Consider the following 18505-nt stretch of genomic DNA (forward strand, 5'->3'; position numbering starts at 1 on the left):
CTTTGCTCCTCCCTTGTGGTCATGGTCTGCCTGTGTGACCCTCAGCTCCTCCTTTGTTATAATCATTATCTTCATCAGACTCACCTGCTGGCGCTGCGTGGCTGCAGCCAATTACCATTGGCCTATTTAAGGATTAGGTTTGCAGCCATGCAGCGCTGGTCCATTTCTCCTCACTCCTTTCCATAGCCCGGACATTTATCCATATTCATCCACGGACTCTGACCCCAGGTTTTGTATGTTTTTTTTTTTTTTTTTTGGACTCTGTTTTCTGATTTAGTTTTTGTGTTAGGTTTTTGTTGTGTTGTTTTCAGGTTTTGTTAAATAAACTTGGTATTTTTTTTCCCCCTTCAGTACCGAGCATTTGAGTCCTTTCTTTTGAGTCCTTTCTTTTCCCCATCGTGACAGATACTATTAAAGAAGAATGGGAGAAGTTGTCACCTGAATATTTGAGGAACACTTGCACAAGTTTCAGGAAGTGTGTGAAGGCAGTTATTGAGAAAGAAGGAGGACACATAGAATAAAAGCATTTTCTATTATGTAAATTTTCTTGTGGCAAATAAATTCTCATGACTTTCAATAAACTAATTGGTCATACACTGTCTTTCAATCCCTGCCTCAAAATATTGTAAATTTTGCTTCCCCACCCTATATACTGGAATTCATAGTTTAACCACTTAATTTGAGCTCTCCAGTGCCAGTTACATCATTACATCAGTTACAACTATAACATAACCCACCCCTGTGGATGGCTCACCCAACAAACTCAACCACCAATAGACCAAATCTTTTACAGATGTAAACTTATGCTTGTCCCCGGTATTTGTTATTAGTGGTGGTGACCGCACTGTGTGCTGCTCAGATGGACCACAGGCACCACTGGCACCATAAGGTTGGACTAGGTTTTAATGGAAAAAGGTCATGTGGTCTGATGAGCCCAGACTGACCTTGTTCCAGAATGATGGATGCATCAGGCTGAAAAGAGAGGTGGATCAAGTGATTACTCATCATGCCTAGTGTCTCCAATACAACCCTGTGGAGGCAATGTTATGACCTGGGGTTTGCTTCAGTTGGTCAGGTCTATGTTACGTGTCTAAAAACAACACAAATAAATGTGACTTTACATAACCTTATCAAAACCAGCCACATTGAATGCATGCCGTAATCAAAGCTAAAGGAGGCTGACTAAGTTTTGAGACTGTGGGACTTTGACTGGGCTGTGTAGGTGGTTCAAATGCTTCAGGAGAGGAGCTTTCTGAAAGTGTATTTCTGCTGTTGGACTTGTTGGTCAGTGCTAACCAGTCTTGCATAGTTACTGTTGGGTTTTCTATTTCAGTGTTAGAAGTTCAAGAATCTTGACAGTATGTTTTCAATCATGTAAGGCATGTTTAGACCACTTCTGCCTCAGAGTGGCCCCTCTTTGATTTGTGTTGTAGGGAAATTTGAAGTTCTGTTAAGATAGGATCTCTGTAAATAAGAGAGGATCTACACTGTCTTTTAACCCTGAATGTCATACTGCATCCACAAAGTGGTCTACGTTTGACTGTTGTCAGTGCTTGTGTAACCTGAGGGATTGGACCTTTTTGACTTTTATCTTTTGACTTTTATCTTTATCTCTTTATCTCAACCATATCAAACTATATTTGTAAAATTTCACATCTATTTATTTTTTTGAATAACATCCTCACTCCTCACATACTATATGTGTTCTAATGATCTCTCCAGTTTAAGTGATGCAACAGTCCTCAATTAAAGGTGTGAATACATTGTGTAGTTGTTGGTCCCTGAGCTACCTCCATCTCTGAGCATCATCTCACCTTTTCTACCTGGGGCCGACTCTGAGTCCTAGCAATTACAAACCCCATCAAGAAGAACCCACTTAAGGCCACATAATTATGTAAACAATGACACAGCATACACTATGGAAAATACGGAGACCAGTTTAATGAGGACATACATTCATTAAAACAATAACTATCTTTATGGTCCAGGGAATATCTACAATTTCATTACTAAAAGATGACTATGCAAATATCAGATAAGCAGAGAAAACGTTAAGCTGTAATTTCCACAATGACAACAGAATCTACAGCAAAGTCCATGTCTGAAGTCACTACCTTATCCATCCATTAACCACTTCAGATGTAAGTAAGTAAACAATTAAATAAATAAACAAATAAACAACAGGGCACTCAGTATTGAGTAGTATGAAAAAACAAGCTGTTTCTGATGCAGCTTAGAAAAGGAACACTGGAGAAAGTAATAGAAAGAACGTGATAGGAATCAGTAAATTCCCACACAATATTTATTATCCTGCTTTTAGACAAGGACATTTCTTCTTTTCCACACATATCTGGTTAATGGATGAATTAAATGTCTAGCAATGTCAGGATCAGAGGTGGATACACTTAAACATGTCTGTTCCATAAAATAGTTTGGAAGAGTCTACTTGCACCAGGGCGAGAATAGCTCTGTAGTAACACATACCTAGACTACACTACTACTTAGGTTTGAACGCCAAAATTTACTGAATAAGGTTATGAAAAGGGGGATTAACAAAAATACTGTCTCAACCAGGAATCACAGCCATTAAAAAAAGTGATTCCATTTTCAGAGGCTCAAAATTATTTATAAAACTGACTGACAAGAAGCGTCATTTCCAGATGTGCCCTGTTTCATGATTAATCTGTGACAAATGGAGATGAAAGGTCTGGAGTTGATTCCAGATGATAAATCTACATTTGGTAGTTTTTCACTGGAATTATCTAAATGAGGTCCAGTGAGGAGTCAATGCAAGTGAAGGAGGCGTCATCCAGCAGAAAAACTAAATAAATCTATCAGAGAGCTTTGACTTGGTCAAAAAGGAGTGACCCAATCAACAATTTTGTACATTATGAAAAAGAAGGCATTCATCTTTGCTTAGATTCAAAGAAATACTGCAGAACTGATAGGATGGTGCTTCACAAAGGAGATGGATAATGACCAATGACACACTGCAAAATCAGCATAAGAGCTTTTGAAGTAAAGAAATGAGATGCTTTTCAGTGGCCAAGTCAGTCACCTGATCTCACCTGATTTTTTTAGTTAGTGACAACTGAACTGTTGTAACTGTGGTAGAGGCCTGGAAAAGTATCTCCAGGGGGGAAAGTCAGGGTTTGGTGATGCCAATGGGTTTCAAGCTTCAGCCAGTCATTGACTGCAAATAATAATAATAATAATAATAATAATAATAATAATAATAATGAATGACCTGCCACCAGTTCAATTCAGTTTTATTTGCAGAGCCCTATATCACAACAAGGTTGCCTCACAGGGCTTTACAGAATTAGTTGGATATGAAAACAAACAACAGTCAAATAAACACCAGCCAGTTCATCATGTCACCTCATGACCATTCAGTGGGTGTGAGGAGATGAAGTACCGGGCTGCTGTGGACTCCTTTGTCATGTGATGTGAGCAAAACTATCTGCAGCTCAATGTGATGAAGACCAAAGAGCTGGTGTAGAGAATAAGGTAAATAATGTAAAGAGATACTGTTTGAAGAAGGCCCAGCATGTGTCTTTCATGGAAGAAGGCCCTGCTGATGATACTGCAGGCACAAGCGTTTGTAAACAATTGTGAAAGGAGGATTCTCTGCCAGTTGTGGTGTGAAGTCCCTTGACCCGGCTGCTGACCCTGCAAACCATGTTGGCCTTGGTGAGCCTGGTTGGGGCTGGCTTAATAATTTCTGGGCAGTATGCCCAGACCATCTAGTGAAACATTCGGCACAGCTGTGCCACTTCAGTAAAAGAAGAACCAAAACAACTGAAAAGAAGAACCAAAACAACTGATAAGAAAAACCAAAACAACTGATGAGATGACCAAAAGTGACCTTGAGTGTGTAGGCAGCAAGTAGGGTAAATGGCACAGATAGGCCTGACCAAAGATGGTTTTAAAAGGGAAGCTTCCGGGGGTAATAGGAACTGAGGGGTGGTTTCTGCCAGTGGAAAAGTACCCCGAATTTTCTAGAATGCTGGAAAAAGGGAATTTTGGGAGGAGCGATCCGGGGTTTTGCGGGAAATCATGCCCCGAGCCCCGAAACAAGGTATAAAAGATAAGGGATTTTCGGCTACCCTTCGGACCATTCCTAGGTGTGTCTCCGTGTGTTTTGCCTTGCTTTTGCAAATAAACACATGTACGGCTCTGAAGACAGACTGGTTTGGCTCATCATTGTCTCTGACGAAGTTCTTCCTTGATCACCACTTAGACAGAATTCTGCAGTTTAAATTAGGTGGGGAAAAAGGCGCAGACCTCCAATCGAGTCTCGTCACTGGTTATGGACTTCAGGAAGTCCAAGACACCTGTGACTCCTGGTTGATGTGGAAATAGTGGAGAATTGCAAATACCTCTGACTACACATTGACAATTAAAAAACACAAAACAATAACAAAAAAAAAAAAGTAATAATAATAATAATAATAATAATAATAATAATAATAATAATAAAATCGTTCTCTTCCTTTAACCCTGTCTCTTTAACCCCAACTGGTCAAGGCAGACAACCATCCTCTGAAAGCCAGTGTCTGGTCAAGGATTCTGCCTGTTAAAAGGAACTTTTTCCTCGCCACTGTCACCAAGTGTTTGCTCCCAGAGGATTCTGTTGGATTTCTGTAAATCGGCTCAAGAGTCTGGCTTAGACCAGATCAAATGATATCTCAGAACCGATAGAAACCGATGAGCTGGACTCAAGAACTATTAAACAAAATCCCAATTCTCTATTCATTAGGAGTGAAAGAAAATGAAGTAATTTAAATTTTTAGAAAATTTAAGAACAAAAGGTCAAGTGACTGTCATCACCTTGATATGGTCCTCATAAAAGATATCATAAATTGTATAGTTAAACCTTTTACATATATTTGTAATTAGTCTTTCCTCACTGGTATTTTTCCATGTAGTATGAAAACTGTTAACGTAATTCCCATTTTCAAAAACGGAGATAGACATCAGTTTAATAATTACAGGCCCATTTCTATGTCACAATTTTCAAAAATTTTTGAAAAATTATTTGTTGTAAGGATGGACAATTTCATAAATAAACACAAACTACAGAGCAACTACCAATATGGATTCAGAGCAAACATATCAACTTCAATGGCAGTTATGGAGCTAGTGGAGGAAATTTCAACAGCAATAGACAATCAAGAAAATACTATAGGCATTTTTAAAGACTTAAGCAAGGCCTTCGGCACTATTGACCATTCAGTGTTACTACAGAAAATGGAGAGATATGGTATATGGTATTGCAAACTCCTGGCTGAAAAGTTATCTCAGCAACAGAAATCAATATGTATACATGAATAATGCAAATTCTGAAAGGAGAATAATAACCCATGGAGTACCACAAGGCTCTGTATTAGGGCCCAAATTATTTTGTATGTATATTGTTAAATCCTCGGTACTACTTTGGTTCAGCTCTCCGTTTAAATAGGGTCCAGATCTCTCATGGCTGAACTGGGGTCTTACCCTCACGCACTAACCCATAGAGATTCTACTTAGCTGAACAAATTTTGAAACACTCGCCTGTCTTCTAACTACCTTTAATTCCAACCTCTGCCCCGCTAACTATGGTACCAGAACTTCCAGGAGAAACCCACTCTGTGGTCAGTAATAATACCAGCCCAGTTGGATTTGGCAGCTGTTTCATATGGATTTAGTGCACTTGTTACATGACAGGTAATAATTTGAAGGCCAGGAATGGAAAGCCCCCGGGACACATTATAAATAATAGGTGGACTATGGCTAAGATACCTTTAGGACCTTTAGATGTTATGCACACAATAACCTAACGTTTTACGTTCACCAACATAATGTACCACATTGAGAATAATTCAAGGAGAATTTAGAATTTACTTTTTATAAATTTATTGTAGGCACTTTTAGCAAAGCAAAGCATATACATAAATCATCAATCAATTAATCATTAATAAAATCATTAAACTGAACTTCTAAAGTTATAAATCAATATCCAGATCATTAAACTTAACTGTCTTCTATTTTTCTTACTTCAACGCAATCCCTGTTGTAATCCCTCAACCCACAGTTCAGTCCTTTGAGTCCTTTTGAAAATGTCCCAATTGTTGTCTTGCTTGATGTCCTCAAGGGAAGAAAAAGGAAAAACTTTTGTTTCCGAATTTAAAAAAAAAATTGGAAAAAGTTCAAATTCAGAAAAATAAAAATTAAATACAATTTAGACGACGACTTCAGCAGTTCGGCCAAAACTGTTAAAACCATCTTTAATGCTGGGTAAAAGGTAATAGAATTAAGAAATATAAAAATCTTCTTCTTTTCCAGTTCGGACCAAAGCAGGGAAAAACCCAACAAACTCTGGTAAACAGCTGGTTCACTGACAAGTGTCCCCTTGGAGTTGGTAAAAGTTCTCTTAAAGACAGTTCTTGTCCTTAAAGTCTTTTTGGTCCGTTGTCTCTCAGATGAGATAGGTCTTTGTCTTCGAATCTCAATTCATCGATGCAAAGTTACTCTATCTGAAAAACCTCCAGCATTCTTTTGAGAAGTAAGATTAACTCTGAAGCCAATCTGCCACGCTCCTTTCAAAAGAGCATCGCTCAGAGTTATCTTCTCTACGTTTCACAACGTAGGGCGCACAACTTCTTAGAGCGTCTTGCACTTCCGAAATGCTATAATAGCAATTCTGGTTTTTAACCAAACTCTAGGCATTACTTCATTACCCCCTAGACAGTTGACTTCATCGATAGATGAGTAATGTCCAGATGTCTCTGGTGGAACTTCTCTTTTTTACCGGTCTTGACCAGTTTTGGGTGCAGCAAATAGCCTATTGTTTGTGTCACTTCTCCTTTTTTGTAAGACATCTGACTGTGTTCGTACATTTTGTACAGGTCATGTCCCAACTCGTCTCCTTTCACATACATTCAGTAATCACAAATGAATCAACGTTCATCTCAATATTCTTTTCTTAACTATACTTGTTGATCATATTACATATATCTAATTTAACTTAATAAATCAACTCAATCATCATGTTAGTACTACGTTATACTGGATAATATGTTTCCATTCAATGCCTATGCTGACCTGAGGAGCCTTGACCTCGACCTAACTTGACAATATAAATTATGTTTCTCAGGTTCTAAAAAGCCTTAAGTGTATTTTATTTGCAGATGATACCAGCCTCTATTGCTCCGGCAAAGATTTAAGTCAAATTGTAGATACAGTTGAAAAGGAGCTTGCTATACTAAAAGACTGGTTCGATGTCAATAAACTATCATTAAATCTTAGTAAAACCAAATATATTATTTTTGGTAAAAGGAAAAATAACAAACTACTTAAAATTAGAATTAAGGAAACTGAAATTGAAAGCGTGTCTGCAACAAAATTTTTAGGCATTATAATTGATGACCAGTTAAATTGGAAAAAGCATGTAAACTTACTTAGATCAAAAATAGCCAAAAATATTGCTATAACGTATAAACCAAAAACCTTCTAAATCAGAAATCTCTCCATATATTGTACAATTCTCTTGTTCTTCCATATCTGAACTATTGTGCAGCGTTATGGGGTAACAACTATAAATCAAATATTAATTCTATATTTGTACTTCAAAAAAAGGCAGTTCGACTTGTCAATCAAGCACAGTACTTAGCTCCAACAAATCCCCTATTTATCAAATTAAATGCTCTAAAACTACACGATCTTGTTGACCTTAATACTCTTAATATAATGTATAAAGCCCATGAACATATGCTCCCCTACAGTCTACAGGAGATGTTTGAGCCCAGGCAAAGTAATTATAATTTAAGGGGAACTGAAATCTACAAGAAAATTAAGTGTAGAACAAACATAAAAAACCAGTGTATCTCTGTCAGAGGGGTACATCTGTGGAATAATCTGGAGCAAAACTTAAAAATGTCTTCTTCAATTTGAGCATTTAAAAGGATGTATAAATCCACTATAATAACAAAGTATAGAACATTATAGAAGTACGCATAAAATAAGATATTATTGTAGTTAATTGGTTATCATGATCAGAAGATACTATCATATTTATTGATCATTGTATTTGGAGCAAATATTTAAAGTGCATATAAATATTACAGTTTATATTAAAAATGGTTGATTATGCAAATCTGATTGTGTATGAGGTGACTAAAAAAAGTGTATATGAATGGTTTTTATGGATGTTTTGTGTTATTGTAAAAAATATACAGCGGAAAATGAGTGTTAACAAAGCAAAGGAAGCGGATCTAGTTTGATTATTAGTTTGTAAAAAGGGGGTGGGAGTCAATAAGTTATATTTCTCCCCACTCCTTTTCAAGCGCAAAAAATTGTATTTATTTATTCGTTTTGACCATGTTGTATGATTCTTTGTTATCTGATGATTCTATGTGCTCGAAATATACCACTACTACTACTACTAAATTATTAATTGTCAGTTAATTGCCCTTTTCCTCCCGTCCAAACCTGTCCAAAGGCTCCCGATTTGTCCGCGCTGCGCCGCGGCTGGAATAGCTGGTTATTGAACTAGATCATGGCGTTGATGAGTTAGAATGGCTTTATGGACATGATGGAGCCAAACACAGACCAGCCTGTCTGTTTGTGCGAGCGGTGCACCCCCGAATAAATACACGCGCAAATGCTGGGTCAGTATCGGAGTGTTTTCCCTGGAGGTTGGTGTAGTTTACAGTCAGTGAAAAGTTTCACTTTCACTTCCGCGGGGCGACGGACTGCCCAGTACCCCCATAATATTAGAAGTAGGATGGAAAGTGACACACGCACGTGCGTGGTTACCAACCAACACGCATGCATCCCCCGGCCGTACTGCGCGCATGTGGGTACCCCCCCAACAAAACGCATGCGCGTGCACCCCCCACACGCGCCGGCGAAAGGCACGCGCGTGCACCCCCCCATCAACAGATGAATTCCACAGGAAACACAGCCTGTATCCAGTAGTTCAATAAATCAATCACTAAGGGATGTGACATGGTTTTTTTCATGAAGTGTATAATCAATATTTAGCTTTTTCTTATAGACCATATTGAAAAAGAAATTCAGGTTCTCAGGAAAATCGCTGCTTATCAATTAATCGTTAATCAATTGATAAGGCCAACATTTAGCCCATCTCCAGCACAGAATGACACCACATTTCAGGCAGTGTGTCCAAGCAGAGTTACTGTTGCTCATGCATAAATGGGCAGTTGATCCAGTAGTGACAAGCAGCAGAACCAAGTAGTAAATATGAGACACTGTAAGATGCTAAACAGCACGTTGGCCCACTCAATAGGAAATTTGAGTAAAAATAAAACAAACTAAGATGTAACAGTCGACTGACATTATGCACACTCTGCAGGAAGGACTTTTCTTTTCACAGAAGCACTTCAGCTTAAAATACCACACATCTCACCACTCCTGCAACCACTGTTCTGTGTGAGAGACTGTTTTCAGTTGCAGGCAACATTGTAAAGAAGAAGCAGTCCGCTCTCCTCTCGGACAATGTCAACAAGTTAGTTTATCGTTGTAGCTGGCTGAAAGAGGAGTAACAGGGCCACATTAATGTGGATAAATGTTTGTTTAAAAAATGAGACAAAAAGTTAAGTTGTTTCAAGTTATCTGCATATATTCCTTTCTTTCTTGAGTCTGTATGCCTATGCAAAATGAAAGGCAACTAATAAAGATGAAAAATTAATGATATTTAATCACGATTAATCAAAATGAATCCACAACAATCCTGTGATTAATCTGATAAAAATTTAAAATGTTTGACCCCATTAGCTGTGGCTCAGTTGGTAGAGCAGGTCGTCTAATGACCGAAGGATCAGCGGTTGACGTGTCCTTGGCATGGTGCAGCCACCTGCTGGTGTGTGTGAAAGGGTGAATGTGAGGCTTTGTAAAGCGCTTTAAGTGTGGAAAAATGCTATACCAGTATAAACCATTTACCATATATATACTATGGTGCAAAAGCTTTAGGTTTTTAAGATTTGTTGTTTTTGCAGCGTTGAAATGAACATGCATAAGCCTATTTATTCCTCAGTCCTTCAGATACAACAAAATACAGGGAATATGTGCACAGCCTTAAAAGACACACAAAAAATGGAAGTAAACAGGTTCTAAGGGTTAAAGTCAGTATTTAGGGTGACCCCCTCACCCCATGATGCGAACCTCCCTGCAGCGGCAGCGCGAGCCTCCATTTCCCACAATGCATGTAGAAACAAAAAATTCCGAAGATGCCCGAGTTCCCTCCCGGCTCTGTTTGTAAACACACGGTTTGTTTCTGGTGGATGGTAATTCGAAATTGTTTACCGTAACAGAAGAGATTCAGGTGAGTAATCACAGAAAGACTTACAGATTCATGATACTTAGGCTATGACTGAGGTTTGACAGATCTGATGAAAAACTGGTCACGAAAGTCTCCTGCACCTTTACATATTATGCTCCTCTGTATAGATTTTTTTCTCTCTACCTCTGTCTTGCCATGGCCATCCCCATTCTTTCCCCCTCTTCAATTTGCATATCATTTGTCCAGTGTAATTGTGATTTATGTGTCAAAATATGACTCTATCTTGTAAAATAAAATTTGTCTTCCTTATTTCCTTCTAGCCATCTCTGCTGGGAGCACTTCAATGGACTCCCAGCAGTCAGCCAATCCGGATCTAGCCTCTCTCACCCAAACAAGCTGCTGCAAACTGTCAGATCACTTCCACATCAGGCCACTCACAGTGAGCCACTTGCTGCCACAAGCAGTGGCTTTCTTCTCTTCTTCAGGGCTCTGAAAAATATTTTATTCAGATGACATGAATGTGTTGTGTTCTTGTATACTGTGCCAATTTTCCTGAATTTAGATGGAAAAAAAAAAGTATCTCTATTCTTACTGTACAACACTGAATGCTGCGTCATTGCCAGATTCTTGCCAATACACAGCCACAGCAGCACAGAACTTTAAAATCAGCCCAATCTGCCCCTGTAGGCCTCTGCACAGCACTGGACACATTGAATACATGTCAGTAGAAACACAACATTGGTTTGTCATGAAATATTGAAGAGTCTTATCTATCCTGCTTTATATATAACTCAAGTGACTTGAATATCGTATACTAAAAATACAAATAAAGAAATCCAACACATGCAAAATCTTCACAGTCTTCACAGTGCCTTTTTTTTTTTTTTTTTTCTGCATTTTTACATTTATTTATAGTCAACATTTCCATATTAAGGGCATGCTTAAACAGGTTACTTTGTACAAATACAGTTGTAGAGAAATATTATTGGCAGTTTCATGTTATGATTATTGTCAGCATCAAAAGTGCAAGTCAAAGCAGTTTAGTGTTGGCAAAGTCACCCTGAAATATCTTTCCTGAAATTATCATCCTGAAAGCACATCTGAACCAGCTGTAAAAGAAAGCAGAAATAAATGGATTGAGCATGAGCCAGAAGAATGATTCAGTAACAGATATGGGTATTGGGTATTTACTGAAAGGCAGAACAATGATGGGAAAAAAAAAGGAGCCCAATTACTATAGCCAGAGTTTTGGTTGCCTTTCTCTCCATCTTACTGGCTGTTGCTTCAGACTTTGAGTTCTGGATACTGCATGCCTGTTTCAGAGCAACAAGTAAAATCTTTAAGTAGATACACAACATTATGATCAATGGGAGGTAAAATTATACAATAGGTCCAAACATGTTTCCAATCAGAATATTAATTAAACTGTTTTCTTAACACTCCACATTGTTAAATCCCACAGTGATTACACCTTTTGCAACCAAAAAGGAAACATCCCAACTCACAAGGATCACAGTCACAACAACACAATCTTTATTTTAGTTCTGTATGTCAGAGGCTGACACACTGCATAATATCTGTCAACAGAAATACAGCACAGGTTTAGAATAGAATATGTACTGAGTGAAATGTCAAACCCATCCCGAATTTTGCAAAACAGATCTTCATGATACAGACATGAGCTAAGAGAGAATGCCATGCTGAAAGGAAAGACAGTAACCCTGACAAGCAGATCAGCCACAGCCAGAGACAGAATAAAGTAGTTTGTAGGGGTGTGGAGCTGTTTGAAGTAAATTACAGAGATTATTACAAGAAGGTTTCCACAGATTGTAACAATAGACATCGTTGCAAGAAAAATACACCACAATACACATCTAATGGAAGGCCTTTTTGTCCATATGTAACTGAAGTTCTCAATTTTGTAGCAGGGATACATGACATTATTGCTCCTGTTCACAGTCACTTCGGGTTCCATGTTTTTTCTCCTCCTAAAATTCATCATGAATAATATTAATATATTATTCTAATATTAATACATAATAATTAATATTGTTCATGACCTAAAGCAGTTATTAGTAAAATATTATTAGTAAAGGAAGATTTTAAAAACATTTAAGAAAAATAATTTCTAATGATATTTCACTTAACCTGTTGAATCCTGATGACTGACCGTACATCACCGCTGATGGATCTTCATGACCAGACAGTGTTGTTATGCAGTAGACCATATATGCATCATCATTATCACTGTCCCTTCAGAAAACTGCATCCTGTTCCTCTACCAGCTGTTCCTCTACCACAGGGGTGCCCAACCCTGGTCCTAGAGAGCCACTATCCTGCACTCTAAAAAATTATTCATGGGGTTAGTCAGATAAGCTTAAAATCAAGAGCTTTCTCTGCTTAAAAAATTAAGTTTGTTACATTTAAATCAGTTGATAAGTTATTTTATTAAGTTGGTCTAAATGAAAAACAAGGAAAACAGTCTTAACTTAATAACATATTGACACTTTATATGTTGACCCATCACTAGACACCCTCTTCCTGTTACTCTTAACTCTTCATGTATTTTCGCTGAAGACAGGAGCACCACTTTGCCCATTGCCTGCAGCCAGGCCCTCTTGCTCCCTACTGCTTCCCCACTTGTAAAATGAAGAGAGATATGAACGAGTTGTTTTAGGAAGTGAATCAGCTAGGTCTGGTTAGCCAAAAGATTCGAATTGTTCCCAAAGGACAACACTACCTTGCTGAGTTAAGGTTAAAGTGCCATCCGGGAGTAAGCAGATGTTCATTCTCATGGCTAATGTTAGGATAATTTTATCAGTGCACTCCCACAAAGTGGTTACCATTGACAGCACCTTAGTTTCCCGCTGCACCCTGTCACTGCAGACGAGCCTGATTACGAGTTCATTTCTTTGCTCTGCTTTGCTTTGGTGAGGTCCTCATCACTAGGGTGAGTCTGTTTGCTTGCTCTCCCTGAAGGCATTTAGGATTGAACTCCAGGCTTGCCTGTCTTGGGCAGCTAGACAGGCCATGTGGATGTCACAGCCTTCTCCCAGGAGTTGTTGTATGTCCTTTGATGCTGATATGGGGCCAACCTACACCATAATGGCCGTGGGTGGTAGTAGTTCCAATAGATGTCTTGGGAGATGGGATATGTCCATCCATGGAACACAACCAAGAAAGCGCATCCAGCTGGCCAACAGTCTTGTGCAAAGCTGAGGGTAGTCAGTGTGGAACCTTATTTCCTTGTTTGAAATATGATCTTGCCATGTCACTTTCAGAATTCTCTGATGACAGGCACATTGAAAACTTTCCAAAAGTTGTTGTTCTTTCAGGGCCCACGTGCAGGAGCTGTTCAATAGTACTGATAGCACACCACATCCGAAGATCTTGATCTTTATGCCAAGTGTGATTCCCCAATTCTTCCAAATGGTGTTTAAAGTGTTAAATGCCCCAGAGCCCTGGCCAGTTCTCACATCGATTTCTTTATTAAAAGAGCCATCACTGGAGATATGTGAGCTGAGATATTTAAAATGATTCACTTGCTCCAGAGGTTTGTCGTCAACTGTGAGATAAAGTACTTTATCCTGAGTATAAGAGTGCTGAGTGTGGAATTTGCCTATCAGCATACCATTTATCTATCTTGCATTTATTTTAAGGCCAGCTTCTTGTCCAAAGGTGGAGATATTGGTGGGGGCTTCTTGTAGGCCGGCTTTGCTGCTGTCAATAACAGTGATATCATCAGAACTGCAATATCATCATTGCTATGGTCTTCCTATTAGACAGGATATCAGAGGCAGTAGTGTGATGGCCTGCTTTGCATTCTTAAAGTAGTACACTTGGTAGATTGTCTACTCCATTTAATGGCACTGCTGCTGGAGTTGGTACTAAAATGGAAGTGTGAGCTTTGAGAAATCGCACTATTGGTGTCCATGGGCTGGTAGCAGTCATAATTGGATGTGAGATCCGTCTCTGGGTCACACTGCCCAGACTATGTGATATAAAGCAAGTTTCAGTAGCTAGTTTGTATTTATACATGGCCAGGGAGTTAACCCTGTGTCTGGGGATTGGGTCATCGAGCCGCCCACCGTTGACGGCCGCCCAATCCACATTGCACCCGTCCTCTTCGGTTCAGTGGGTGGTGAGCCCACCGACGTCATCCGTTCAGGCTGAGCAAGAGGGGCCAGCTGAAGTGGCTTGAGCATCTGTTTCGGATGCCTCCCTGAGGAGGTGTTCCAGGCATGTTGCACCGGGAGGAGGCCTCGGAGAAGACCTAGGACACGCTGCAGAGACTATGTCTCTCGGCTGGCCTGGAAACGCCTCAGGATCCCTCCAGAGGAGGGAAGAGGGAAGTCTGGGCATTCCTCCTTCGACTGTTGCCTCCGCGACCCGGCTCCAGCCCCGGCCCCGGCCCCGGCCCCGGCCCCGGCCCCGGCCCCGGCCCCGGCCCCGGCCCCGGCCCCGGCCCCGGCCCCGGCCCCGGCCCTGACTCCAGGTCCTGGCCCGAGCCTGACCCCGGCAACATTTGGAATCAACTCCAGACCTTTCATCTACGCCTTTTGTCATAGATTAACCAGGGAACAGGGCACATCTGGATATGAAGCTGCTTGTCAGTTAATTTTGAGCTTCTCAGAATGGAAGCACTTTGTTTAACGGCCTTAATTCCTATTTTCTTCATTTTTGTTAATCCCTCTTTCCATAACCTTATCCAATAAATGTTGGTGTTTAAACCTAAGAATGTATTCTAGGTATGCAACACTCACAACAGAGCTATTCTCCCGCGGTGTAAATAGACTGTCCCAAACCATTTTATACTGAGTGCACTGTTGTACATTTATTTACCTATTTACTGTCATTATCCTCATATCATAATTGCTTAAGTCATACTTTTGGCCAAATTGTGATATTTGCATAACTTTACTCTCCTAACAATGCTGCTTCATTTTATACAGATATCGCAATTAGGTCAAAAATATGACTTAAGCAATTATGCCATAAAGTGGTTGTTGAAGTGGTTTGAAGTGGTTAATGGGTCAATAAGATAGTGACTTCAGGCATCTGTTGTCATTGTGGAAACTACAGCTTAAAGTTTTCTCTGCTCATCTAATATTTCTCACCATTGTGACATATTTGTTTTAGTAATGAAACAGTAGATATTCCCTGGACTGTAAGGATGGTTATTGTTTTAATGATTGTTTGTCCTCATTAAACTGGTCTCTGTATTTACCAAATTGTGAACTGTCATTGTTTACATAATTATGTGGCCATAAGTGGGTTATTCTTCATGGGTTTTGTAATTGCTAGGACTCAGTCAGGCCCCAGGTTGAAGAGGTGAGATGATGCTGAGAGATGGAGGTAGCTCAGGGATCGATGGAGGCTGCTCAGGGACCAACAACCCAATGCATTCACACCTTTAATTGAAGACTGTTCCACCACTTCAGCTAGAGCAATAAATAGAAACAAATATAGTATGTGAGGATGTGGATTAAAGAATTTGAATATACAGTTTTACAAATATGGTTTGATATGGTTGGTTTGATATGGTGGATTTAGATCAAGTATAAGAGAAAAAGTCTGAGATAAAGATAAAAGTCAAAAAGGTCCAAACTCTCAGGTTACACAAGCACTGACAACTGTCAAACTTTGACTACTTTGTGGATGCAGTATGATTTGTACTTTTTTTAAATACAGCAAAAAGGGACAAACCAATAAAGTTTTAAACATGTAGGGTTAAAAGACAGTGTGGATGCTGTCTTTATTTATAGAGATCCTCTCTTAGCAGAACTTTAACCTTCAACACAAATCAAAGACGAGTCACTCTGAGGCAGAAGTGGTCTAAACACACTTTACATGATTAAAAATATACTATCACAATTCTTGTATTTCTAACACTGAAATAGAAAACCTAACAGTAACCATGCTGGCAAGCATTGACCAACAATTTCAGTGGCAGAAATGCACTTTCAGAAAGCTCCTCTCCTGAAGCTTATTTGAACCATCTACACAACCCTGTCAAAGTCCCACAGTCTTAAAACTTAGTCAGCCCATGGATGGATTTCACCATGTTAGAAAAAATAAAATGGATACAATGTAATTACATAATTTAACAAAATATGTAACATGGACATTTTAATGGAAATAACAGTAGATTTTGCATTTAACGCTTCGATGAGTATATGCATTTAACCCAAGTGTCAATCCGAGTGTCAGCTTGTCAACACATAAATTCATATACTAATTCAATGACACTGAATGTGTGGACATTTTGTCTCTGGTTGTGAACTGACCTGGGGCCCATTTCTGCACTAGTTCGTTAAATCGTGAAGCCCAGCGCAACGCAAAATGCGTCTATTTAATACATTTTGCGCTATCCCGTTTCTGGGCTCGCTCTTTGTTCGTTAACAATTAGTGCAACGCAAAATGCGTTCGTTTGTTAGTTCGCTAACCCCAACACAACGCAAAATGCGCTATCCCGTTTCTGGGCTAGGTGGTTAAAAGTGTGCACTCGCCCAGTTCCACGTTAAAGAGCTGATTTTAACGCAGACCTCAGAGGTCCGCGTTAGAAGGAGGATGTATTCTTGTAGATTCATTTCACTTCGTTTCTGTCAGTATTTCCTTTGAAATATTATTTACATTTGTAGAAGAAGATTTTAACACAAGTCTGACAATATCTTTATTGATATCAGATTTTTTCCATGGACATTTTGCACTGATAAAAGTGAATTTACCGAGTGAGGACTGATCCACTCACTGAATTTTATTTTCTATAGATTTATGGATAAATAGAAAAGCATTCGGAGAGCGCAGACCTCCGCCAAGGCAGATCAGTGCCTTCCTGGAGAGCGCAGACTTTCATAGTTTTTCAAGAGACTCACATTATTCAAACTGTGCATAGAAATATTTTTAAGAAATTAATCTATTTCCTCAATATTGTCATCATCTGTTAAGATACAGGATCCTTAAAAAATGGAATCGGGATTGAACAGGACCAAGCATTGTAACTGACATTCATCCCTGCTACAAGCTAGACAATTTCACTTATATATTTACCTGTAGCCCTTCTGTCATTTGCATATTATTGTACATTTTCCTTGCATTACTATCTTTTATTACAGTATGTGGAAACCTTCTTGTAATTATCTCTATTGTTTATTTCAAACAGCTCCACACTCCTACAAACTACCTTATTCTGTCTCTGGCTGTGGCTGATCTCCTTGTTGGCCTTTTAGTGTTTCCTCTCAGCATGGCATTCTCTCTTAGCTCATGTCTGTATCATGAACACTTATTCTGCAATATACAAGGCTTTTTTGATGTTTCACTATGCACATGCTCTATTCTAAACCTGTATTGTATTTCTATTGACAGATATTATGCAGTGTGTCAGCCTCTGACATACACAAGCAAAATAAATCACAATGTTGTTATGATGATGATCTTCTTGAGTTGGGGTATATCTGTTTTAGCTGGAATATATGTGATAATTGTTGGATTATACAATGTAAAATGTGCGGAAAACTGTTTGATTGGTGTTTTGATTGGAAACACTATTGGACCTATTTTATCATTTTATCTCCCAGTGATCATAATGCTGTGTATCTACTTTAAGATTTTCATTGTTGCTTTGAAACAGGCACGCAGCATCCAGAACACAAAGTCTGGAGGAAGTATCAGTAAGACAGAGAGAAAAGCCACCAAAACTCTGGCTACAGTTTTAGGAGTTTTTCTTATCTGCTTGACTCCTCTTTTCCTTTGCATCACCGTTCTGCCTTTTACTCAACACTCGGTACCAGCTGCTGTTACTGAAGCACTGAACTGACTCGCTCTGTCAAATTCAATGCTCAATCCATTTATTTATGCTTTTTTTTTACAGCTGGTTTAGATCAGCTTTCAGAATGATCATTTCTGGAAAAATATTTAAAGGTGATTTTGCAAATACAAAACTGAATTGATTTGCTTGTCTTGCTTAAATTAAGCTCAAATTTCCATGTCGGCACAAAAACGCTGGATGTACATTACATTTACTGTTTCAGCCACTGTGGCTCTGTGTACTGTACTGTAAAAAGTGATGTGTGATTATAGTTTTATATATTTTGTATCAACCTGGTTCAGATGGGAAATGCCTCAGTAATGGAGACTGATCTCATGAAATCGCACTGTATGTCACCCCAGTTCTTATTGAATTTCTCGTGCTATGTGTATGCATTTTTGACCTTTCACATG

General features: G+C 39.0%; 2 protein-coding genes and 1 pseudogene across 2 annotated transcripts in view; 2 read left to right on the forward strand and 1 right to left on the reverse strand.

Annotated features, from left to right (window-relative positions):
• LOC115415591 (trace amine-associated receptor 1-like) overlaps positions 1 to 10778 on the forward strand; it is a 32297-nt gene extending 21519 nt beyond the window's left edge. Inside the window, exon 3 of the mRNA XM_030129218.1 lies at positions 10606 to 10778. Within this exon, the coding sequence (XP_029985078.1) occupies positions 10606 to 10778 (173 nt within the window). The remainder of the gene's footprint in view (positions 1 to 10605) is intronic.
• A 537-nt stretch (positions 10779 to 11315) lies between these two features.
• Positions 11316 to 12260, reverse strand: LOC115415457 (trace amine-associated receptor 1-like; annotated as a pseudogene).
• Positions 12261 to 15569: 3309 nt separating this feature from the next.
• LOC115415592 (trace amine-associated receptor 1-like) lies at positions 15570 to 18234 on the forward strand. Its single transcript, XM_030129219.1, is given in 5 exon segments — positions 15570 to 15616; positions 17342 to 17574; positions 17647 to 17733; positions 18115 to 18143; positions 18145 to 18234. Coding segments are annotated over 5 exon segments (486 nt in total).
• Positions 18235 to 18505: the final 271 nt, after the last annotated feature.

Source organism: Sphaeramia orbicularis, chromosome 24 (genome assembly GCF_902148855.1).
Source record: "Sphaeramia orbicularis chromosome 24, fSphaOr1.1, whole genome shotgun sequence".
In the NCBI taxonomy this organism is placed as follows: Eukaryota; Metazoa; Chordata; class Actinopteri; order Kurtiformes; family Apogonidae; genus Sphaeramia; species Sphaeramia orbicularis.